This window comes from Penicillium diatomitis (genome assembly GCF_028827545.1).
Source record: "Penicillium diatomitis strain IBT 30728 chromosome Unknown utg000001l_segment0_segment0, whole genome shotgun sequence".
Classification (NCBI taxonomy): Eukaryota; Fungi; Ascomycota; class Eurotiomycetes; order Eurotiales; family Aspergillaceae; genus Penicillium; species Penicillium diatomitis.
In genome coordinates this window covers 1,256,962-1,280,523 of record NW_026623173.1, presented here as the reverse complement: position 1 = coordinate 1,280,523, position 23,562 = coordinate 1,256,962, and the positions used below count along the sequence as shown (strand labels likewise).

The following is a 23,562-nucleotide window of genomic DNA, read 5'->3' as shown; positions in this document are numbered from 1 at the left end:
ACATCATCGATTGATCGAGAACCTTGGCAGTAAGAGGGAACGCCTTCGATCGTTCGAAATATCCCTGTTTTGCATTGAAGTCCGGGGCACGGTATGGGAAGGTTGACCTGACCCATCATTCCATGGGTTCGCAACCAGGTGCATGACTGCCTTGATGCTTTTGGTGCGCGACGAACAATCGGGGTCGCCAACGGTCGGCCAATGATACGTTTACGGTGATTGTCGATCAGGCAAACCCTGCAAGGTCGTTTTTTGCGCCCGTGGGGATGAGACACAGTAAGGCAAGGACTCATCTACAATCGGCATAATCCCTGGATTGGGGGCTAGACTCTACTCAGCGCCCGCAAAAGAGAGCAGAAGAAGGGCAGACCGCCCGAATTACTGCACCGTGCGACAGCTGTTTGCGGACTAGCGACGATTCAGATCGTGGAATTCTGGGCCAAAAAGGTAACATCTTGACGATCTCCGCGACCCGGATGGAGAGGTGCTCAAAATAGTTGCACTGACAGAACGGGTGTCAGTCGCCGCATTCGGCAGCGTTACACGCGCGATGCCCACGAGAACGGGTCATGTGACCCGTTTGCCCTAGAAACGCCCTTTGGACCTGGCTCGTACCTGCGATGCTGTCAACCTATATCACCCTGTGTCATCCTCCCGTACGGCGCAAAGGGAATATCTGACTTTTCTTCGACACAGACGTGTCATGATCCCTATTTGGTGCCTGTCCGTACCATGACGATCGAAGACAGGTTGGAAATTGTCAACACGTCCTTGAGGCAGGGACAGGGAGGGGGTGAAAGGATCAACAGGGATTTGGAAACCAGGAACCCGTAGAATACGAGTGCGCAGTGTACCATCAAAGCACGCTGCCAGATGCTCGTACAGTGCCTGTGTCTCTGATATCGATGTAACAGCGCAGGTGATGAAGTCAAAATGAGCAATAGAGAGGTTGAATCCAGTCTAGGCACTGTACTGGAGCCCACATCTCCAGACTCCACCTGATGTGAACAGACCGTCCTTGTACGTCATGAGTCCATGAGGTCTTTAGAGCTCAGGTCAACGGAAGGCCGGCGCTATAATGCATGTGAACCCAGTAGCGTGTACACCGCGTGCTGTCTTGTCGATCACCTTCTAGAAATACTGCAGGAAGGCTGGGAAAAAAAAAGTCGGGGTCCGAGGCCGTCGGACCAAGGCATCTCCACTTTCCTGAACTTGCAATCTTGCATACCACAGCTGCATTGAGCTAGTCCTGCAAGTTGACCTCGAGTACACCGCAACTAGTCTGGTCTAGGATGCATTTCTGAGTCTGAAAATCTGCATCGGAGATCCTATTGCTTTCCAGAAAAATTTCATGCACTGCAGGCCTAAGCCCGACTGAATCATGGCAGATAAACTTTGTTCGAGCGGACCCAGCCAACGTTAAGGGTAATTAAGTGCGATCCTGGCGATCGGCGGCTGCGGACCGCAAGCCACCAGATTGCGGAAACCTTGGATCCCAAGCCTATGGCTATGTAGATGAGAACTCCGACGCTGCCGGGGACAGGTGATTGCATTGAGGAAGGTACATGCTTTCCACATTCAGTGGGCAAGTGCTGCGAGTTTTTACATGCAATGAACAGACAATCAAGAACGAGCAAAGATCTGGTAAACTTGGATCTGGTCACAACGTAAATAGTACAGTCCCTATGTATGTTACTGGAAAATGATCGGAAGAAGCCCAAGCAATGCACGTTGTAAATACCCCTCTGTGAGATGGTGCCAGTGAGTGGTTCCATTCATCCGAGAAAGTCAGAGTCGGGTTTTCGGCACGAGGTATTTCATGTTAGGCGGCCAGAAAGTAAAGGTACTCGTCTGAGAATACCGAGATTATAGGCCCCTGTTATGCATGCATCACCGTACTCCAAAGTAAGGCAGTGAAAGCGAACAATTTGAGGACGTTACAATTGATCCTGACCGACTCGGAGGGTGATTCAACCGATTGGTGGAATGCTCAGTGTCGACGCAAGCTCTGATCCTCACCCGCGGGAACCTGAGGCCATTCATCAATGCCATCAAGCAAGGCGACGGCCATGCCGTTGGCCAAGTGGGTCTCAATGTGACAGTGGAAAAGGAACGGACCAGGGTTCACCACTTGATAACGCAACATCATCCAGATAGGACCACCTGCGGGGCTGATAGTGACAAAAGTGTCTCGTCGTTGAGGATTCTCGAGGTGGAACAGCTCGGGATGCTCGCTCATGGCTTCCTCGGTGCTCGACCAATTGAAGATTCCAGGTCCAACTCCAAGAATATAAGCTTTGTTCGAGTGCTTGTGCATGACATGTGGGGCTTGGGTGCTCGAAGTATGCGGCATTTCTCCCAATTGCAGCAGAAGGTCGACCCATGTCCCATTCTTGGTTTGAATGGTAACTTGGTCAGCGAGATTCTTTTTTGCGTCAATGTTGTACAGAATCGGATCATTCCAATTCGCCATCACGTCATAGAGTGCGTCGCCGGCAGCGGTCCAGGTGTAAGAAGATCCATATCGACCTAACGTCAGATTGACAAGCTGGTCCGCCGTCTGAGGGATGGTGACCGCTGGATAAGGGTGGATGAATTTGGGTTCCAACTTGCTGACAGAAGCCGTGGTATTTCGTCCACCATAATCAACGAACGGTTGCGAAGGTTCCGAGTCGGAACCGGGAGATCCCTTGTAACGCAGAGTGGCGAAGCCCGAAATCAGCTGATCGTCCTGGGTGTCGGGCACACGAATAGTGTAGTCCTTGACAGGTTTGTCGAGCTTCACCATGACACCGTAGCGCTCACCATTGAACAAGGGCACAGTGTCGGCGGTGAGTGGTTCCATGTAGCCGCCATCAACCTCGTAGATCCACAATTGATGCTCATCGATTGAGAACATCAGTGCTTTCATAGTAGCAGCACTAATGAACTTAAGAGACACCCACTTGTCTTGCGGGTCAACTTCGATAATCTCGTGCTCGCCGGTTGTGGGAACACAGCCTGAATGAAGACCCGCCGGAAGGCGATCTGGATAGGTAGGTGGGAAATCGCCTTGTGTCTCGTAATTGAAGGGAAGGCATCTGTTAAAAAGACTGTTAGCTGGGAGAGAAGGGCAGCGTCGGAGAGTAATGCCTGAATTTCACGAATCTTTCACATACCCTTTATCAGTCAGAGATTGATTGCCAGCTAGATTCTGCAAATATGGAAGTTCAACAGATGAAATTCGGTCGGCACCAGGACAATAAACGGCGCCTCTTCCATTTACAAGAATACTGTCCATGCAGCTGTTGTAGTGTCAGCCCTTGTTGACTTCAGCGGCGGTCGGGATAAGAGCAACATACGCGATGTTTAGTCGACTGTCGACCTGGGCTTGTTGGTACTGGGCCGCTGTCAACTGGTCCCAGTCCGAAAGGATGACCAAGTGTGGGTTTTCCTCTGCCTTTCGCATTGCTTCAATGTCCTCAGTGTTGTTCGAGATGAGGTGAAACGGATCAGGAATGTCCGCAGCAGGACTAATTCGATCAGCAAAGAATTGACGATTGCACAAACGAGTGCCTACCTTATCCAGATGGGCCCGTAAAGACCATCCATCATCTCCGATTTGATGTGTGCATGATACCAATACGTGCCATACTGAGTGGCTTTCCAACGGTAGGTCCAGCTGCGACCAGGTTGAATTGGCTTTTGTGTCAAGCCGGGAACACCGTCGGCCCAAGGTGTACCCAGTTGTTCAATGCCATGGAAATGCACAGAGGTCTGGAATGGCAAATGATTGTGCACGATAACCTGTGATGGCGTTAGACTTTCGGCTTAGCAATGGGAGGCACGGTTCACAGCGTACTTCGACATCATCGCCTTGGGCTAGACGAAGTTCAGGTCCGGGGAATTGGTCGTTCATGAAAATCATGTCCCTGATGTTGCCGTTTGGGGACCCCTTTTGCCAGGTGAGATCCAACTCAAACTGCACATGCTTGGCCCATGCGAAGGGTAGGAAGCTCGAGGCCACAAAGGGCAACAGAGTGCTCAACGGAGCCATGGCTTCGAGGGGATTTTTTTTCTGGCGGCCTACTCTGCACTTACTTTCCTGTCCTGTTGAACTGAAAGCTTAGACAGAAGCTAGACAGGTCGGCACTGTGCTCATTTACATTGGCCCCTGCGAGAGGAAAGCCGGAGCCGTCTTTAAGGGATCGGTATCTTCTAATAGCTTGCTATTACACCTATTCTGCAGCACGGGCAGACCTTTTGGCCGTCAGGGGTCCGAAAGCATCTTGGCATTTTTGGTGAAGGTGGAGAAGACCACTCGCTCCGGTGGGTGTACCTGAGTACTAAGGCACTTGGGGATTTTCATAGGCTTGCCGTCCCAAAGAATGCTAAGTGAGGGGGGGGTTGGAAGAGGATCGCCACATCGGCAGAGCGGCAGGGGCAAATTTCCATATCTGACAGAGGAGAGGAGCCCTCAGACCGGCAAGGATCGCCTGGACGGTGCTACACAGTATCGACGCGAGAGGGCGGGAATTCGCCCCTGCTGGAACAGTTCACGCAAGGGGGAATGACTTTACCTGCGTGATGTGGGCAGAGTAATGAGAGCTTCTGATGGGTCGCCCTGAATGCTTGGTCAAGTAACCAAGCAATAATGTATGGGCTACGGAGTTCGATAAGGGACACGAATGCGACATGCAGTAAGTAATTTGCAGTGTTCGCATCTGCAACGTCTTGCTGTCGTCGATTGAGATCCTGCAATACAGGAACGAAACCCGCCGCCGTTTGCCCAGGCTGAGCTATGATTAGTGTCAGACGTGATGCGCCTGGATCTCTGGCCTGCTGATGCATGGTGTGAAAGAGCGGCGGTGGCGGACAGATTACATACATCATACATCCATCTCCACAGATTTTTGTCATTCGAGTTTCCTTGGCGTAACCTAGGTGGAGGACGTTATTGTACCGAGCACCGACTTGAGAGCTCGGGTTATCTGCGAAGGGCTCAGACTATTCTCGATCCCCTAGAGACAGGCAGAAAGAGATGGAGATGGATGTGTGAGACGAAATGTCTCGTTTCGGGAAACCCGCCGCTGTTCGCTGAAAACTCATACTTTGTGAACATTTTCATAAGGGTCGTAAGCTGCTTTAAGCCAATACACAAGGCTTGAAGGCACAAGGTCAGACGGTCCTTGAAGACCCGACTCTCTAGTTCAGAGTCCTCAGTCCAGACTGCCCGCGCATGGCCGTCAGGAAGCGTCCACCACAGTACCAGTCCCTAGTCACTGGGATTAAGCCACAAAAAGACGGACACAGCAGGCTCTCCCGTCAGTCTTTGAGAAATCGATCATATTGAGAAGATCGAAGCAATCGACGGGTTCTCGGTTTCAAGCCCAAACACTGGATGATGACGTCAACAAATGCGTCGCGGCGTAGCTTATCGTCCTTCCTCGAATGGTCCCTCCTTACTCTCAGTACCTACTTACCACATGATCGCGCAGCATCACTCGGCTACACCTTTCCGTCAGTATTGGCTGTATTTGGGCAGCATGTGGAGCGAAGCGGGAAGTTGCCATGGCCGTGATATCAAAGCTGTTGAGAAGACGCAGTGGGTACGCCGTAGTTCATTCCATGGGTCGATCGCGTCTCGGAAGACGCCAAGCCCACCGAGCTTCCGCGGCCATCGTAGCTTTGGTCTGGTGTGACAGACACATGCAATTCTGTGGACCATCTATCAATGGGAGTAAATCATTTACGGGAGCGAAAGGATCGGCTCTCGCTGAGATTATACATATATCCAGAAATCTCCGATGATCGATGTTATCGTGAACTAGATGTGGGAGCTTGCGGTGCGGTGCCCCGGAAACGAGGAAGCTGACATAAGTTGTTTAAACTTATCGATAAGAAGGGTCTCCACCACTCGTCCGCATTCGGGCACCACGTAAACAACTCGACTCGGGCCTCACCGTCTGAACCACCAACCAAGCTTCTTCTCGTTCCTCTTGCAACCCGACCTACTGCCGTTGCTTGTAATCGACTACAAGCCCTGTAATCTGGTGGAGGTGGTAAAAGTTTCAGTGGCACTGAATACCACCATGTACAAGGATTGAGTAGATCCCTTCCAGTTTACGACCGTGCGTGCCTTGCCACAGCACTCAGCTGCTTCCGAACGTTGTACCGCGACAAATACGACAGGAACACCACGTCTTCGCCGTCAGGAGCTGCTGTGGCGTATTGACGGCTTTTTCTCCGCCATCCTCACAATCGCGCATGGAATGAATTTTCAATCAGCCCCGGCCAGTGTCTACGATCAAACAATCGACGAGGGGGAGGGTCTAAGCTATGGCTCCGAATGCGCCTCAGCTTCCCACACGGTTCCCGTGCTGGTGCCGAGCAATCTACTCATGGGGAGGGGAAACAACAAGAGACCTCGGGTTTGTGGAGGGTGACTTGATCGAGTGCTTAAATGCTGGGGACGGACAATGGTGGATGGGGCGCTTGCGCCGGGATAGGCGTGCGGTCGGATTGTTCCCCTCCAACTTCGTGGAGCTGATGAGCGAAGATTTTGTTCCAATCAGTCGAGATACAAGTCAAATGACCTTGTCAGGCTCCTCGCCCATCAACAATCCTACTTCGGCTCCGAAAAAGAACAAAACTGTCTTTCGCAAGCCTTTCCAGGCCCATAAGGAAGGTCTTGCACCCTCGTCCCAATTGGCGCGCGCTGGAACTACGACGCCTGTCAAAAGCTCAATACCTCAGACGCCACCGCGAGCAGGCAAGACTCCGAGACAAGCGAAGCCGCTGCGCACGCATGCCTCGGCAGTGAGGAACCAGTCATCATTATCACGCCCATCCTCGGTGTCATCTCGCCCCTCTTCTCGCGGAGCTTCGATGTCTCCCCGAACATCGACAGAGCCCGAAGCTTCTCCTTCTGCTCTCGTTCCGCGAGCGTACACATCTTCGACACGGCCTCCGTCGCGACAAGCGTCACCTGTTGGCAGGGAAGTCTCGGCAGCACAACCATCACATAGGAGTCCAGCCATGTCTCCCATGCATTATCAATCTTCTAGCATAGCGCAACATCAACCGTCACCCATAGCGCAACACCATCACCGTAACTTATCGCCTATGGATCGTGAAGTATCGCCTTTGCAACTTCAAGATCGAGAAGACTCACCTCCACCACCGCCTCCCCCACCACACCGAGTTGCTCTAGCCCGTCCGGTCTCTTATTCACCTCAATCACTGGAACAGTCTCATCATTATCACGAATCCTACTCGCCACAGCCGCCACAGCCTCCCACGCATCATCAACGACAACAATCAAACAATTCTCCGCAGCCACCATCTCATGGATCGCGAGTATCTCGGTCTCCAACTCCACTGAACATGAATGACCGTTACCTGATGTTTCCACGAAGCCCGTCTCCAGGTGCGCTCTCTGTCCGCTCTGGTCAGTCTGCAGCATCTGACGCGCATGGCCGTACGCCCTCCCCTCTGCGAGACGCCATGGAGGATGTCATGACCTCACTGGAAGATATGGGTCTTTCTCGCGATCAACACTCTCCATCTCCCGAACGCGGGGCTTCACCATCGCACATGGCTCCGTCATTCAACGATCCATGGTCTGGAGACACTACCAACGAAAGCACTCATCGATCACAACCCCGGGCACGCGGGCGACCTCTCACGTCACTCGGCTTCGATGGAAGCAAGGATCACTCACGTGGGATGTTCGCCCAGCGACACAGCGTTTACGCGCATGATAATTACTTGGATGGCCCGCCTCAGCTCAATAACTACGTGCAGCGGATGGAGAGCCGTCTACGACAGCTTGAAGATCAGAACAGGCCATCTGATGGTCAAGATGAAGGTCAAGAGGAGGATCAGCCCCCACCGCCCCCACCAAAGCATGCAACTTACCATCCTCGAAATAATTCCATAGCTGGACAGTACGCTCAAGCTAGGTCAGGCCATGACAATAGAAGTGACCTACTGAATCGCTCTTTCACCAATAAATCGAGCGCTACCAGCTCCAGTGGGGTTCAAAGCATTGGAACCACTTTGACGACGAGCACGGATAAAACACAACAAAGCCTAATGAGCGGCTTTTCTGCTGGAGGATTCAGTGCAACAAGCGCCGGTAGTTACGCCAGGAGGAACGGCACCCACCAGAGACCAAATACCGCCATGGACTCCATTAGATCTCGAGGCTTCAGCGATGCAGGAAACCCCGACCGGCCAGAGACACCGTTGACTGGAATCTCATACCATTCCAGCCACAATACATCCCGCCAAGGTGCTTCTTCTGCGATACCATGGAGCTCCACAGACAACGATGTGGGAGACTCTGGCGGAGTGTTTGGTGGTCTCTCGACTCCAAAGACGAAAAAGCAGGGCTTCTTCAAGAAGATCTTCGAGTCTGCCAAAACCGGAGCTGCCAGCGCTAGGAGTAGCATTTCTGTTGGGCATGGTGGCGGCTCCTTGTCCCCTTCCAAAGGCAATCGACTCGCCGATGTGGTTTCACCACTTCTACAGACTCACAATTCACATGAGGCCGGACGAGAACTGGGCGCCAGTACTAGCTCCATCGATTGGGTGCAAGTTCGCCGCGACGTCAACCGAGCTTCCTCTCCTAGTCGGAACGAGAGAATCGAGCGAGCGGAGCGATGTCAGATGATGGATCACCCAGTCATCTACGCTATCGAGGAACTGTATGATACGGCAGAGGGAGACGAAAGCATTGACGGACTACCGATTAGCGAGCCTACCAATTTCAATGCTGGGAACCTGACTCTTGTCGACAAGAGTGCGCGGTTTATTAATAGTATTCCGCCCCTGACCAATCCGGTTAGTCTTGCTCAAGGCTATATCTGTCGACCCTACAAGAGTGACGTACAGCGTTTGCGGGCCATCTTCACCTGGGTTAGTGAGAAGATCGCCTGGGAGGAACCGCTGGACGGCATTGAAGTGGATATGAAACGAGTACTGCATGCCAAGCGCGGCAGCCCCCAGGAGATTGCTTACCTCGTTCACGAGATGTGCGCGGCGGTCGGCCTCCACGCCGAAACGATTCGCGGCTTCCTCAAAAGTCCCGGTGAGCCTCTGGATCTCGAGAGCCTTTCTCGTCCGAACCACTGGTGGAATGCAGTCTTGGTGGATGGCGAATGGCGTGTCATGGACTGCGCTCTTGCGAACCCCACGAACCCACAACGAAGCAACTTCGTTACCCTCAACATGTCAACTGCTGAGACGTGGTATTTCCTCGCTCGACCCCTCGACATATGCTTTTCGCATATTCCGCTTTACCCCGAAGAGCAACACATTTGCCCTCCGGTCTCTCCGGATGTCTTGCTGGCTCTCCCCGGTGTCTGTCCACAATTCTTCAAGCTGGGCATGCAATTCCCAGACTATGACACGAGCTTGACACGGATTGAGAGTCTTGAATGCGTTCAAATTCGCTTGTTGGTTCCTGCAGATATTGAATGCGCTGCTGAAGTGGAAGCTCCTGCGTTCGCACGCGATGCCGACGGAGATTTCTTTGAGAGTGGCGATATAGTGCGCAAGCGCGCTTTGGTCCAGCCCGATTGGGTTCATGGGCAAAAGCGAATCACCATCAAAGCAGTTCTACCAGGGGACGAAGGGCAGGGAGTATTGAAGGTCTACGCCGGCAAAAAGGGCCTCATGCATTCAAGCCGCGACATTCCACATCCGATGGCTCTCGCACTGCCTCTAGTTCACAAAGGAGAAAATCCTCCCTATGATTTCGTCCAGCGTCATCCTACGCCCCACGCTCAACGCCACGATTTATACATCATGCAACCCCAATGCTCGCGCTTGGCAATCAACAATACCTTCGTCTTTGCCGTGCGCCAGCATCCATCATCAGCCCAGCCGGCACCCAAGGATGACATTCAGGGTAGCGGGAGGGCGTCTCCATCCATGTTCATGCGTCCGTCCAGCGCCTTGAGCATGGTTTCCAGCATTGCCGGCGCATCGACCATTTCCAGCAATTCCAATGAGTTTTCGGCCTCTACGTCGGCCATTTCTTCCACCCGCTCTGCGTCAGGTCGGGACAAGCCAGCCAAGTTGGCGATTCAAGCGCCATCGGGCAAAATCCTTCGTCTTACCCGCAAGGCTGACCACATGATCAGTGCCTCAGAGACGAATGGGAATTCTTTCACCGATGCTCCCGCCGATGGCAGTATTTGGGAGACTGTCATCAAGATTGGTGAGCGCGGCACTTGGCGCGGTTTGGTCCTTGCAGATCGAGTTGCACGATGGTGTGTGTTTTGTGAGTGGGAGTGTGTCTGAGAGCAGCGATAGGAACATCATCTTAGGAGGTTCCTTAGCCGCTGGCATTTATCAACTTCTGGCCGCCGTGGAGCGTGTCTACAAGGCATATTCTCCATCATACCTTTACTTTTCGAGTCTCGAACGGACTCTGCTTTTTCTGTTCCATACACTGGTTTCATTCCTGGCATTTGCATCACGCCGGCTTCTCGCATTGCATATATAGTTTTCTCCTGCATTGGTGTCGGTCTTTCCTATATCATCTTACTCTTTCCTTAGTATTTAGTGCATTATCCTGTGTCGGGGAATGTATGCTCTGGATGTTTAAGTGTCTTTGTGTGTTGAGGTAGTGTTTCGCAATCTTTACAGAATCCTAGATGATTGTCTTCTTTTCAATTCAGCATAATACCTCGTCATGGTGAGTACTCTTCGATCATTTGTTCATCAATGAGTCGTCTACAACCGAGTTAATGCCTCACGCAGCAGGGGCGCGACACGTTTCCTGCTGGCGGTGGCATTCTTTTGCAACCACAGCTGTCTCCAACCGCCAGAGGTGCCATTCAGCACTTTCCGGATCTCGTCATCAGCCACATCTACCGACTCCCCATCAAGAGAAGTCCACTCGGTCAGACCGAGAGAGGTAGATTCCTCGGCAAAATTCTGCGCACCATCAATAGGAAGGCCCTTCTCCTGCGACGCACTGACGAACAACTCCCGAGTATGTTCACCCTTGGACGAGGAGAAAGATGTCATGACAACCACCAGGTCCAGTTCCTTTTCACGGTCTTGCGCGAATTGGCGTACCACCTCCATGAATTGCTGCGGTCCACCCGCCTTCTGAATGATCCATCGCAGCGGCCTCACCGAGCAGCAAAAGCCTAGCTTGATCGTTGTCCCTGAACGATGCGTCTTCTCCACCCATTCCTTGTAATCGCGGTCTAAGATTTCCGCCGGAGTCAACAAGTTCAAACTTTCAGCTTTCGCCTTGTGAATCTTTTCGTAGAAAGCGACCATGTCCCATTCAGCGCCGACCCCACCATTCGCGCGGGAAACCATGTCTCGTAGAAAGTCCACGGATTGAATGTCCACTTCCTTCACTTTGCCCTCTGCAGTCAAATTGGATGTATCGATCAGGATAGGAGCCAGCGTGAGCTTGGCAACCTGTGCCCACTCGGCCTCAGATACTTGGTGCGAGTTACTCCCGCTCCACAGCCCACGTGTCCGCAGCTCACGCGTGACAAGCGACGAGCATGATCCCGGGCCCGGTTCGATGACGCACGGATACTCTGCTGAGTTGATTTCCAATTGTGGCACGAAACCCTCGTCGACATGGTGATCAATGCAACCCACCGTCCCAAAGGTCACGCCATCGAGTCCGCTGATCGAGCCGTACCCTGGTCCACTGTCGAGGCGCTGCGGCATGGCGTTCCAGTCCACCATGACTGTGTCAGCCTGTATTTGCGTCTCGGAGGGTGAGGAGGAGTGCTGGCCCGTCACAGTCTGAGCGAAATCCGCGACCGTGACCAGATGCTCGCTCAAGAATTTGCTCGCGGACTGAGAGGTGTTGTCGAAGGGCTCTTCGGACGGAAGAGGAGGGAAATTGGTTGAGAGCCATAGCGCCGTGACGAACTCCGGTCGCAGTCGGTAGAGTTCAGGGCCGGAGGGCACATTCGCGAGGTTGACCAGGGGGATGTACGATCGTGGAGCGTTCGATGGGAGGCGATTGTGGGCGCAGTAGGAGAAGACAATCGCGGAGATGATCGAGTCCAGGTCTGCGGACGTATTGCCGAGGACATAAACTGGGGGTTCGGATAATGCGCCGGCAAGGAATTGAAGATGAAGCTGACGAGCTTGTCGAAGGAATTGAAGAAGAGTCATTGTCTGGGTTATTTCCACCAGTGCAGGGTGCTGGAACACGAAGTCGAAGGTCTGCAGGTGGTAGCTTAAACACCGACTGGCTTTGCGAATGACCTTACTTTCAAGGTGGAGGCGAAAGCCCGTGTGTGGATGTTGCCGTGAGGGGTGGTGAAACCAGGCTCGAGGTATATATTTAAGCTCGGCGGGGACTAAGAAAACAGCTTGGGTCACCACGTCGCAGGTCACGCGGGGAGACCGGGGACAGACTACCTCGGCAGCTACTATTACGCAGCATATCGATAAGCTATGTGCCTGTTCCTCCGAGGTGGATTGCATCACAGTTTCCCTCTGAATGTTACTCCCATCACGAACACCAACATCGTGACCGCGATAGGCCAAGCCTTCCAGTTATCCTTGTTTGCAAGTGCCGGAGTATGGCGTGATGGCTACTTGAGCATGAGGCTATGGGTTTCCATTGGATCACTGTAATTCCTTTGCTGTCTTTTTTTCTTATTCGTACACATCCACGGGCAATGTTCAAGCCTCCAACGTCAACTTGGTGAGCTCCTCGCAGGCCTGGACCATTTGCTCCTGCAGGTGCTCATCATCGCCTGCCGGCAGAGATTCAGCCAGCTTTCGCTTGGGCTCAAAGTACACACCCGTCACGCTCTGATCATAATCTCCTTCCGCCAGCATCAAGTAGGTGTCAATGCCATCCTGCATGTTGTCGGTGGCACCTGCGCCTCCCATCTTCGTCTGGATCCATCCCGGGTGAACCGCTGTGACCGAGGTACCCTTGAACCGGCGTGCTGCGGCCTTGGCGAGCAACAGGACATGGAACTTGGAGTCGCAGTATGCCTGGAAGACCTGGAAGCCTTTTTCACCACGCTCCAGCCAGAAGGGGTCCTTGAGGTCGGTCTTGGCTTGCTTGTGGAGCGTTGAGCTGATCAGAATGAGACGCTTGGGTCGATTGAGCAGGCAGACCAGAGAGTACAGCGCGATCACGTTAACGAACGCCAGAGCGGGCATGCCAAAGTCAGGAGTCTTGCGATAGTCACCGTGGAACATGCCGGCGTTGAGGATGACTGCATCGAAGGTGCCGATGGCATTAGCCTCTTCAGCCAGCTTCTTCGTCTCGGCCATGGTGGTCAGGTCGGCGATCAGCACACCCGCGGCGCCGGGGCATTTTGCCCGGGCTTCCTCGGCACGCTGTTGGTTTCGGGCATGGAGATAGACGGTGTGGTTTCGTTGGATGAGTTGACGGGCAGCCTCCAGGCCGAGACCATCCGAGGAGCCAGTGATCAGGATGCGAACCATAGTTGACGTCGTGTGAGGATTCTAATTTGGTGTTGCGGGTGAGAAGGCCTGGGCCAGTCGAGTGTGAATCTTTGGAGTGACGGACGGCGGTGGAGACAGAAGATGATGGAATGAGCTGTTGACCACCTCGTTATTTCCCTCTTATATATACTTTAAGAGACTCAACGACAGAGCGGTGGAGATCGAGTCTCACTGTGGGGGACAGAAAGTTAGTCAAGGCCTACTACGGAAAACAACGATTCTGGCTTAGAAATCCTCCTTGAACGGTTCATCTCGGCCGGCTAAACCCCACGGTGATGACATGATGCCGAAGCCGAGAGCGAGCGAGCGGGTCCGCTCATTTGGAGGAGGGGAGATGGATCTACACAGTCAAGTGCACTGTGAGAATGTGCCATTTTCTGCCAGGAAAAAGGGCGCTTGAACAAAGATCACCAAGATGACTTCGATCTCACGACGAGAAATCTGCAGTAGTGAAGCACAGTCAATGTTGTGTTGGAGCAGATTGCAGTGGGCGAGTCTCGTATGAGTTCATCGAATAACTAACTTCGCGGCTCCGACTGCCATGCAATTACTAAGCTTAGTCAACTCGAGTCCGCCTTCCCGTCTGCAGGGCTTGGCGTCGAGCCTCTGAGGGGTTCAAGCATGACGGATCACCGATCGAAGACCAATTCCAAGCTAGCGTGTTCTGGGTGCACGCGCCTAACCTGATCGGGTAAGTTCTTTTGATCTTCCCTCTTGAATTTCCCTCGCGACAATCGGGCGCGTGGAACGCGATTGACGGCTGACAACCCCCTCGACGTGCAAGCGTGCGCCTTGCCAAGTGCCCTCACGTCGAAGTCAGCGCTACTCACCACCCAAATGCGACAAGATTGCGGAAGGGGACATTGATATGAGTTCTCCAGAATTGACGCCCGAATCATCCCCCTCCCCAGGGCCAACCCCGACTTCTCCGGGGCCATCTGCCGTAGTGCGTGCCTACTCCACGATGTTCTCAGTACCCGAGAACATGCAGGACCTCCGGGCCGAGCTCTTCAATATAGGTGGAAATGGGGCGACTTTGACTCTTCCGAGCCATCAGCTCAAAGCGTTATGGCCATTCTTGGACAATATCTATATCTTGCGAACCCAGAAGACGAACCCACGCCAATTGACCACTTCGTACCTGCGATGCCGTCTATGGCCGGCCAAGCCCTATCCGGGCGCAGTGACCGATGAGAACAGGAAGCGAAAACGCGCCGCCCACAAGGAGATCCACGGCTGTCCCTGCAAGGTCAAGTTTGTCGATGATGGTCTGGTTACCTGCGTCTCTCGCACCAGCGTCGATGGACATAATCATGACTTCGAAGCAATTGAGAAAAAGATCCCCAGTGGGGTGCGGGAGCTCGCCGCACAGGAAGTCGCCAAGGGCTACACCCCGAAAGAGGTGATCAGGATCCTGAGGAACCCGGAGAATGGGAATTTGAAAGCCCTGCAGCTCGCGGGCGGCTCACGCATCTCCGCCCAGGATGCTTTCAATGCGAGCAAGTCTAAGGCACGCCCCCATTCGGAGCGATCGACCCCGCTAAGTCCAGCCGCTCGGCAGAACTGGCAGGTCCAGTTCTTCACGACGTCACCGGCCAAAATCTCCGCCGGAGAACAGCTTCCACCACCAGTACCTCCTGCTGCACCATTTCCAGAGCCTCCTCCACCATCGAATGAGCCCACCTTTGCGGTGTTGAAACCAGTCGCGTCGGGTCAATCCACACAAGCTGCGCCGACTCGCGCGCAGACGGTCTCACTCGCTTGGATACCTCCTCAAACATACTGCGGGGAGCCTTACGTTATGAGGCCGGGGCGGAAGCAAATACAGATCCCTCGACCGTTCAGTCAGATCCCTCGATATCCAATTCTCTACTCCCACCCATCGCCAATCCATCTCCTACCAGTCTTATCCCACCGAATAACATCATCCAAGCCATCCCCTCCCGTCGAATCATCAGCACCTCGACCCCCGCGCGTTTCCATCTTCGTCAAGAGAGACGACCAAGCATCCCCATTAGCCTGCACGGGGAACAAATATCGGAAACTAGAGTACCTCGTCCCCGATATCTTCTCCACCGCACCTGCCTATCATTACTATGAGTTCCATCCTGCCACTGAGCCTCTGCCAGGTCCGGCCACCATCCTGGTCACCGAAGGGGCCCTTCAAAGCAATCATACCGTCCAAGTGGCCGCACTCGCCCGCAAATTGGGTCTCAAGGCCCTAGTGCTGTTAAATCGTGACACGGGCGGTGGCTTCAAAACCACTCCTTCGCCCGACACCTTCACCCAAGTTGGTAACCCACAGATCAACAAACTTCTCGGGGTCGACATTCGCATTTCCAATCCCGACGCCCCAAAAGCGACTGATGCGCAGACGGTCCTCGAGGAGCTTCGTCAGAGCGGCCACCGGCCCTATTGGATCCCCGGTGGCGCAAGCCGACATCCACTTGGAGGATTAGGCTACGCGCGAGCTGCTTTCGAGATTGTCAACCAAGAGAATGAGATTAGCCTTGGCGGATCGGGGCGGTTCGACTACATTTTCGTCTCCTGTGGGAGTGGCAGCACTGTGGCGGGCCTGATCGCCGGGTTCAAGCTGCTCGAGAAAATGCAATTGAGTTCGGGCCAGCGTCCGACAACGAATACTACCTTCCCCGCACGGAAAATCGTCGGAATTCTGAACTCGCCCACGAATCCACAAGAATGGCATGAGGAACGTGTCTTGAGATTTGCACGACAGGCCGGGCAACTAATCGGTCTTTTCAATCCGAACATAGAAATTACAATGGAAGACGTTCACCTGGACTCCCGATTTGTCGGGGAAGGCTACGGGGTCATCGATGACGAAACTCGTAAAACGATGTCAATCATGGCAGAGACCGAAGCGCTTATTCTCGACCCGGTCTACACGGCCAAGGTCGTGACGGGGATGTTGCAATGGACACAAGGCGAAGTCATGGCAAACTATGCTCGGCAGCATGGTTTGGAAAATGTGAATGTTCTATTCATTCATACTGGAGGGCAAGCAGTCTTGCCCGCGTACTTTGACCAGCATTTGGCGGGACCCATCGAATCTTCATAAACTGAACAAAATGTACAACTAGTTATACATTATTCGCGCGAGAGGAATATATCGCTGTACGAAGTTTCACCGTTGGTGTCAACTTTGAAATGTGCATTTTACCTACCTAGGTTTCTCTGGGATTTGGTCGTTAGATGCACATTGACAGTCAGCTGTCCGTGCAATACGGGCTCACATACTGCTACATATCTATAGCCTCACCCCGTCGACGAGTCTGCAAGTCGACGACGCTCCGAGTCCGGACCCGACACTGCGTATGCACTCCGGAATCTGTGGCTCAGATAGGGTGAGCTCTTAAAACAATAAGCGTTAAAATTTCACATTCACAAATACACGACAGCTGCATTTGAACTAATAATACAAGGTGTTGAGTTGACAAGTAACAGTAAGGGCTTGCTAAGTTGAGCAAATGCCTTGCACAAAACACACAGCTGTTCGAGGCTTCGGGGCGAATCATGAAGGGGACTGAACAAAAGATGTGAACGCACACCAATTACTGAAAGAGAAAATTTCGTTTCACGCGAAGTCGACAGGTTCCGCGCCGTAAACACCCAACGACAAACTCCTGGGACACAACCTCCCATGCCACCACGCTTCTTAATAATGACAAACATTAAATCAGTCCATTCACACGGATGAGAGGAGAAGGAAAATAAGGAATGGAATCTGTGGCCAAAGTAGCAGCACTTAGCTGAACAGGCGCGATACCAAGGAACACATCAACGAAGGGAAAATTCCAAGAGAGGCTGGTACTAAATAGATACCGAAAGATAAAATGGCAACGACAGAGTATTACAGCTCTGGTTCAACAGTCTCAGTTATCGCTGCCACCGCGGCGCCATTGACCTCTGATTTCTTTGTGGCAGACACATCCTCACCAGGCGATGGAGCGCGACTGCCGCCATTACTGGCATTAAGAGCTTCCAAAGCTTCATTGGCGTGAAGGTTCTCCATATCTTCAGTCTCGGGCTCGACCTCTTCTTGATTGGTGAGATCTGCGAACACATCATCCAGATTCTGTCGTGGACTGCTGCTTGCAAATTGCGCTTCACGTCCAAACCGCGGGGGGCTGAAAAGAGGCTCCATCCCTTGCTCTGTTGAGGGTGACTGAGAAAGGAAAGAAGGGGATTGTGACGCCGCAGCACCAGGGAGAAATGCTGAAGTAGTTGTCGGCGCAAAGGCAGGAGTCGAATCACTCAACGCCAGTGAAAAATTGGCAGAAAAGGGATACGAAGCTCCATTAGCGTCGGGCATTGGTGTCAATGTCGGCCCCGTTGTGGTAGGCATACCATTACTGGAGGGCGATGTAGCTGGCTGAAGAGATGTTGGCCGCGGTGTTTGCGAATCAATCGACTTGGGCCTTTGGCTCGTCGTGTGCTTAGTCCGCAAATGTTCAGGGAGATCTTCCGGTCGATCCACGCCAAGCTGGGCCATGATTTTCTGCTGCTTGGTGGGACGCGGTTTGCGCGTCGACAATGACTGCTCGAGTATAGGGGGGGCTTCCGGTGCAACAGGGGCCCATTTATGGATCTCTTGACGGAAAAAGTTGGTTTCATAAGCGAGTAGCACTTCAGCACCCTCAACCTTCCGCAAGTAGAAGATCAAAGTGGGCACCTCTTCCGTTGTCGTGCAGGCAGCGTTAGTAAAGCTGTGTAGAAAATCGCGGAAAGCAGTGGCCTGGTTGATGATGCGGTCCAAAACTTCCTCCTCATCTGGCTGAAATGGCAAACAAGCCATCTCGGCTTGCCAGTCCAGTAGATCCTCCAACTTCGGACGAGCTGCGTCTCGGGGGATCTTTTGTCGCCAGTCGCAGATTGGACAAGTGTATTTGTCAACCTCTTTGACTTTGCCGCGCGCGATCTTGAGACATTTCCCGTGATACCATTCATGACAAACTTCGCACTCGATCATCATTCCAGCTTCAGAATGACGGCAGATACAGAAGACATCACGCTTCCGAGACTTCGGGCCCCACACGCTAGGAGCTGGGTTTTCCAAAAGCCCGTCAGGAGTGTTGTCGCGAGAGGATGGTTCCACTGGTGGTCGGTAACTGTCCTCCAAATCAAAACAGTAAGAGTTTCTCTTCTCGACATATTCCATGTGAGACTTCAAAATATGAAGGGGCGCATTGGCTTTGCCAAACAGTTTCTTGCCCTTCCGCATCCAGTCCTCATGACGTTTCTGTTCCCGCTCAAGATCAATTGCACCGATCGGTCGGCTATTTAGCTGCTCGAGAGACTCTGTGAGCTCACGAACTTCCTTGTACTTCGGACGATTCTTGAAATCAGGATCTTGACTTTTCTCATAGAGCGTCTGAATTCGCTTTTGTGCTTCTCTCTGCTTTATGAGAATTGCATCAACGGCCGCGAGGGTCTCTCGGGAGACCGGGAAGCGGGAGGCTTGCGCGGACAGCGCTTCTAATTGTTGATAATGCACCGCTTCGACAGCCATCAACTCCTTGGCTTTAGCCTCCCAAGCCTCACCAAGACGACACATTTCCTTGAAGTGCAGCAATTGCTCGTTGTTGTCCTTGAGCCCCAGCTGCTCCCCAGAAGCGACTAAGTCTCGGCAATCTTGTAGGCTCATATAGAGCTGTCGCTTTCGAGTGGCGTCTTCGGACCATCTCATCTGCTGATGTATTCTCTCTAGACGTTCCACTTCCGGAATTTCGATATTGAAAGCTCGGCCGGCTTCGACAAGCTCCTCAATTTCCTGCGCTGACCGTGCGTGCGGATTGACGAGGGCCACATTAAGGTCTTGGCGGAATTTTTCGATTTCGCGGGTCTTCTCTTCCAGGGCCGCCATCTGTGGACAGTCGAAGGAAAGTTTATCAGCCTCTGCAAGAAGCGCATAGATGTTTTCAACTTTGCGAACTTCTCGTTCTCGATCGTCCAGCTGCGCGGCCTTGGATCCAGGTCTGCGCCAGGCTTTCTCGTTCTTTCTCCGATTCTGCTGCTTGCGGGTGATGTAGTTGTTTGCTTCTTCAACCCATCTATCGCAGCGCTGGACGAACGCCGCAAGATCTTGGAGGCCAGGCAGGTGGTACGGGATTTTCTCACCTTCACTGAGCAAAGCATGGAGGGCTTTTAGTTGAGGCTTGGGCTCATCCTCGAGAGTTTTGTCGAGCTTTTCTTGCCACATTTCTGGAATTTTCGCACGTTCATGGACCTTTTGCGCTGCCGACTTGAGGGATTCATCGCTCATGCGATAGCGAAGAGTGTGCCCCGGTCCAAGCAGCTTCTGTGGTGCGCCCTCACCGCAGCAGTCAAATGCTTCCGCATGGAGTAAGCAAAGTGTCTTCCCTGACTTGTGACAACGGAACTGCGAGAGGTAAGTGTAGGCTTTGCAGTGCTGACATTGGTAGTCGTCCTCCGGGAGATCATCCTCTTCCACTACAAGCTCGAGCTCGCAATCACTCTTCGATGAATCTTTACCGAGGGTGCAATGGTGAGGGGCTGCATCTCTGTGTCGAGACAAAAACGAGGCACGGTCATGAAGTTCTCTGTTGATAGTGCGGTCAAGGGCGGGAGCAAGCCACTTGGCAGTTGTGATTGACGTATCTCGCGCAGCAGCCGTAAACAGTAATTCATCGTGTGAAAAACAAGGGTATCGGCGGAATGTTTGCAGTCGCTCGACACCTGCCGCTCCATAAGGTTCCCAGTCTGCGGGCGCAAAGTTCACAGCCTCATTGAAATTGAAACCGTGGTTGAAGCCCGCATGGTAAGCCTGAGGAAAAGTGAGAACAAATTGACCTGCTCTTTGGTCCACAGCATACACGTTGACACCAGCCTTACGAAGCTTATCGGGAGGCATCAAGGTCACTAGCTGGAAGAGAAGATCTGGCTGCCCCTCAAACAGTTCAGGGATTGCCTCTCGCATCGCACTCTCGAAAGCCTCGGCATCGGCTCCTGGTATACCATACCACGTCTTCGTAGCGCCGAAGTGCTGATAATTTGCAGAATAGGCATAGTGATCCTCATTGTGCCAACAGAAGGTTGAGAAACACATTCCAACATAGACCCACGGCACGGTCATGCCTGATATGTCTGATTTGATATGTCGGAAGAGTGAATCTCCAAAGAAAGGCAACACATTCAGATTCCAAGGATCTGAAGAATACGGATCAAGCGGATTGCGCTCAATGGTGGGAAAGCCGCTGCCATGGGTAGTGGAATGAATATCAGCGCCGTATTCGACCTCGACCGTTTCATGTAGATCGACGACCAGCTTCCAGAATTCAGCCTCGACATCGTCTTCTGTCTCTCGTCGGTGCGTGTTGAGAACAGGGTCAAAGGGCATCTTCGAGGCAAAATATTGCTTTTTGAATTCATTCGCTTTTTCTTGAAATTGCTTGAGCGAGTACACGCCACCGTCTTCGAACCCGAACTCTCCGGTACCGACGAGACATTTCGGACAATGCCAGTCGTGATCCGATGAAGAGGTTGTAGAGGGATCAAGGCAAGTTGTGTGATAACCAAGCTCGCAGCTATCACAAACCAAAATTCCGGATCGGTTATCCGATTTGCCACATGACTCGCATTTCTACTCATTCACTATTAGAGGGCTGTGGATTGCAACTAGAACAGCACAGTTAAGACTTACATCGCCAAGTTTCTGGACACCATTGCGCCCTTTTGGTGGAGCCGGACGAAGAAGGGACATGTGAGACCCAGCAACGGTTGGTGGCATGTCTGTGTACTCGTGAGTCAGATTGCACAACACATGTAAGTTACTCGGGAATGATACCTTTCTTCAAACGCTTGCTACGTCGACCACTGCCTCCATCATCACCATTCTCGGCTTGCGAACTGTTCTCATCATGACTGATAGCTCGCTTGACTGTTTGTCCCGAATGGCCATTAGGCACTGGCGTGAATTGCGATATTTGCTCAGGTATACTCTTCGGTGTGGATGACCCGTTTTCGCCTTCGTGTTTGATAGGCGGCCCCTGGTTCACAGGTGTGAAAGCTGGAGAATGATTAACAGCAGTGAATCCGCCAACTCCTGCATTAACAGGTGTAAATCCAGAAGGCGCCGGGCGGGGTGGAGGAGTAGGTGTCGGCTCCACAGAAGCTGTCTTATCAGACGGTCTCTGGTAGGGAGTTCCTGTCGCTGATGCGGCAGGCATTGTTGGCGTTCCGTAGCCAGTCTTGGAGGGCGTGCCGTTTTGTTCTGGCACGGGCTTTTTCGTCATTGGTGACTGACGCGGCGATGGTGTATAAGGACCACCATTTTCCAACTCAAGCTGATGTTGAACGCCTGGCTTCGCTCGTGCCAGGTACTCTTCGTACGGTTGCAAATACCTCTGGTAAGAATTCTTCAGCGATGTTGACAGGGAGGACATAATCTTGCCACTGTAGCCAAGGTCACGGCCTATTTCTGCCCATTTTTTGGTCTTGCAAACCGACTCAAACCCGCCTCTAACCTCGACAGCCTTTTTTAACTTGTAAAGGTCAAGGGGACGTTTATCCACGCTGGGCAATCGACTGTAATTGGTCCCATGTTGTTTGTGGAACATCGCAAGCCCGTCGATATAATTCATATTGGCGCGATTTCCTGAGGCAGACACCTGGTCAGATTCTCGCTGCGGAGAAATTTCACCGGCAGCAGCCTGGGCTGAATGCGGGTTCATACCTCCTTCGACTGAATTGAGCTCTTGCCGACGGGTCTTGAAATGGAAGCGCTATGAGGGAAGTCTCAAGGTCAGCAAGGACGAATCATAAATTCAGGGGCGACTCGTAGCCGAGTCCGTCATGACTGTTCCAGTCTGCTCCTTTCAATTAAAGGGTTGGAGGCGCGGCTGTAGGCAGATCGTGGAGAGAACGTACCTCCGTGTCAATCGCGAAAGGTGGCTGCCAATTTTCTGGAGGAATGACTCGACAAATTCCATATTTACGGCCTTCGGGTGCGATCTTTTGAATATAGGCCACAGGATCCTTGAATTCCTCCTCTGTTGGTCGAAAGGTAGGAGCCTCGGGCAAGCCATGAGGACGCACGCGTTTCGACGGCTCGCGGGGCGAATTCGTCTGACCACGCCGCTCGACTGTCGAAAGATCCAAGGGGGCAGATCGCCTAGCGCTCAACGGGACATTGTGTGAATGCGAAGGGTGGGTGCTGGCCGACCGGGTGGGTTGTCGGCCCATGGAGGGTTGAGCAGCCATGGAGGTCGGACCAGTGGAGGCCGAAGCCACCATCTCCAGCTCACTTAAAATCGTAGAAAATCAGAGGCAAACTAGTAGGAGCTGAAATTCTTGTGCTTAGTTGACCAAACACCGGAGATGGTATCAAGCGTGGCGCATGAAGCGCATTCGGAGGATGGACGGGGCGGGTGATTAACAGAGCGCCAGGGCGGACGAGCTGCGATATACGCGAGGAGACAGAGGGCTTTATCGACGACTGTAACTATGCAAGGTGACACTTGTTCTGAGTGACTCGACACTTTCTCAGAAAGAATGAAGGGTTGGTAGGATATGGTGAGGAAGGGGAAAAGACAAAATCGACTGTGTGGGTTGAGGAGGGCGCAAAAGGAAAGGAAGGATGGGATTGATAGTGGAAGAATGAGATTATGTGCAGTTGTGCACTGGTGCAGTTCGAGCAGATACCTCACCCAGTATTCTGGTTGGCTTCGACGTGGCCAGGTCCGGGGGACAGTCATAATCATGTAACTTACAAGTATCTCTCGCCCTTACAGACAGGCAAATGTACACTTACAGTACCTTCATGCACGGACCTCTTTGAGCCGGGGATCACTGGCTCATCTAAATCACAACGACATCTCATTTCTGATACCGATACCCAATACAGATCTTACCATATATGTTTTTTTCCAAGGTCACCCTCGTGACTCGAGACTCAACAGTCAACAGACTCATCAGAGTCAACACCATATATGTAACAATGCCCGACGGGCTACACAAATACGTCATACAGTATATATTATAGACTAATGTAGATTTTCGATTGTAAGTTAGTTTGTATGTAGTATGTACCACTATGTAATCTGTAATATGTATGTAGTG

At 52.6% G+C, this 23,562-nt stretch overlaps 6 protein-coding genes across 6 annotated transcripts; 2 read left to right on the top strand and 4 right to left on the bottom strand.

Moving 5' to 3' along the window:
- Positions 1-1,990: 1,990 nt before the first annotated feature.
- abr2 (laccase abr2) lies at positions 1,991-4,036 on the bottom strand (the record flags this gene model as incomplete). Its single annotated transcript, XM_056929987.1, has 5 exons — positions 1,991-3,080; positions 3,159-3,284; positions 3,342-3,512; positions 3,560-3,786; positions 3,842-4,036. 5 exons carry the CDS (start codon positions 4,034-4,036, stop codon positions 1,991-1,993), a joined length of 1,809 nt encoding a protein of 602 aa, XP_056794280.1.
- Positions 4,037-6,318: 2,282 nt separating this feature from the next.
- Positions 6,319-10,290, top strand: N7539_000382 (putative SH3 domain protein (Cyk3); the record flags this gene model as incomplete). The annotated part of the gene is made up of 1 exon (XM_056929986.1): positions 6,319-10,290. The coding sequence occupies one exon, from the start codon at positions 6,319-6,321 to the stop codon at positions 10,288-10,290; it is 3,972 nt and encodes a 1,323-aa protein (XP_056794279.1).
- A 435-nt stretch (positions 10,291-10,725) lies between these two features.
- On the bottom strand, positions 10,726-12,147 carry N7539_000381 (putative exopolyphosphatase; the record flags this gene model as incomplete). The annotated part of the gene is made up of 1 exon (XM_056929985.1): positions 10,726-12,147. One exon carries the CDS (start codon positions 12,145-12,147, stop codon positions 10,726-10,728), a length of 1,422 nt encoding a protein of 473 aa, XP_056794278.1.
- A 516-nt stretch (positions 12,148-12,663) lies between these two features.
- Positions 12,664-13,443, bottom strand: N7539_000380 (Short-chain dehydrogenase chyC; the record flags this gene model as incomplete). The annotated part of the gene is made up of 1 exon (XM_056929984.1): positions 12,664-13,443. One exon carries the CDS (start codon positions 13,441-13,443, stop codon positions 12,664-12,666), a length of 780 nt encoding a protein of 259 aa, XP_056794277.1.
- Positions 13,444-14,428: 985 nt separating this feature from the next.
- N7539_000379 (1-aminocyclopropane-1-carboxylate deaminase/D-cysteine desulfhydrase) lies at positions 14,429-16,543 on the top strand (the record flags this gene model as incomplete). The annotated part of the gene is made up of 1 exon (XM_056929983.1): positions 14,429-16,543. One exon carries the CDS (start codon positions 14,429-14,431, stop codon positions 16,541-16,543), a length of 2,115 nt encoding a protein of 704 aa, XP_056794276.1.
- A 792-nt stretch (positions 16,544-17,335) lies between these two features.
- On the bottom strand, positions 17,336-22,737 carry N7539_000378 (uncharacterized protein; the record flags this gene model as incomplete). The annotated part of the gene is made up of 4 exons (XM_056929982.1): positions 17,336-21,085; positions 21,146-21,234; positions 21,290-22,226; positions 22,372-22,737. 4 exons carry the CDS (start codon positions 22,735-22,737, stop codon positions 17,336-17,338), a joined length of 5,142 nt encoding a protein of 1,713 aa, XP_056794275.1.
- Between the last annotated feature and the right edge of the window lie 825 nt (positions 22,738-23,562).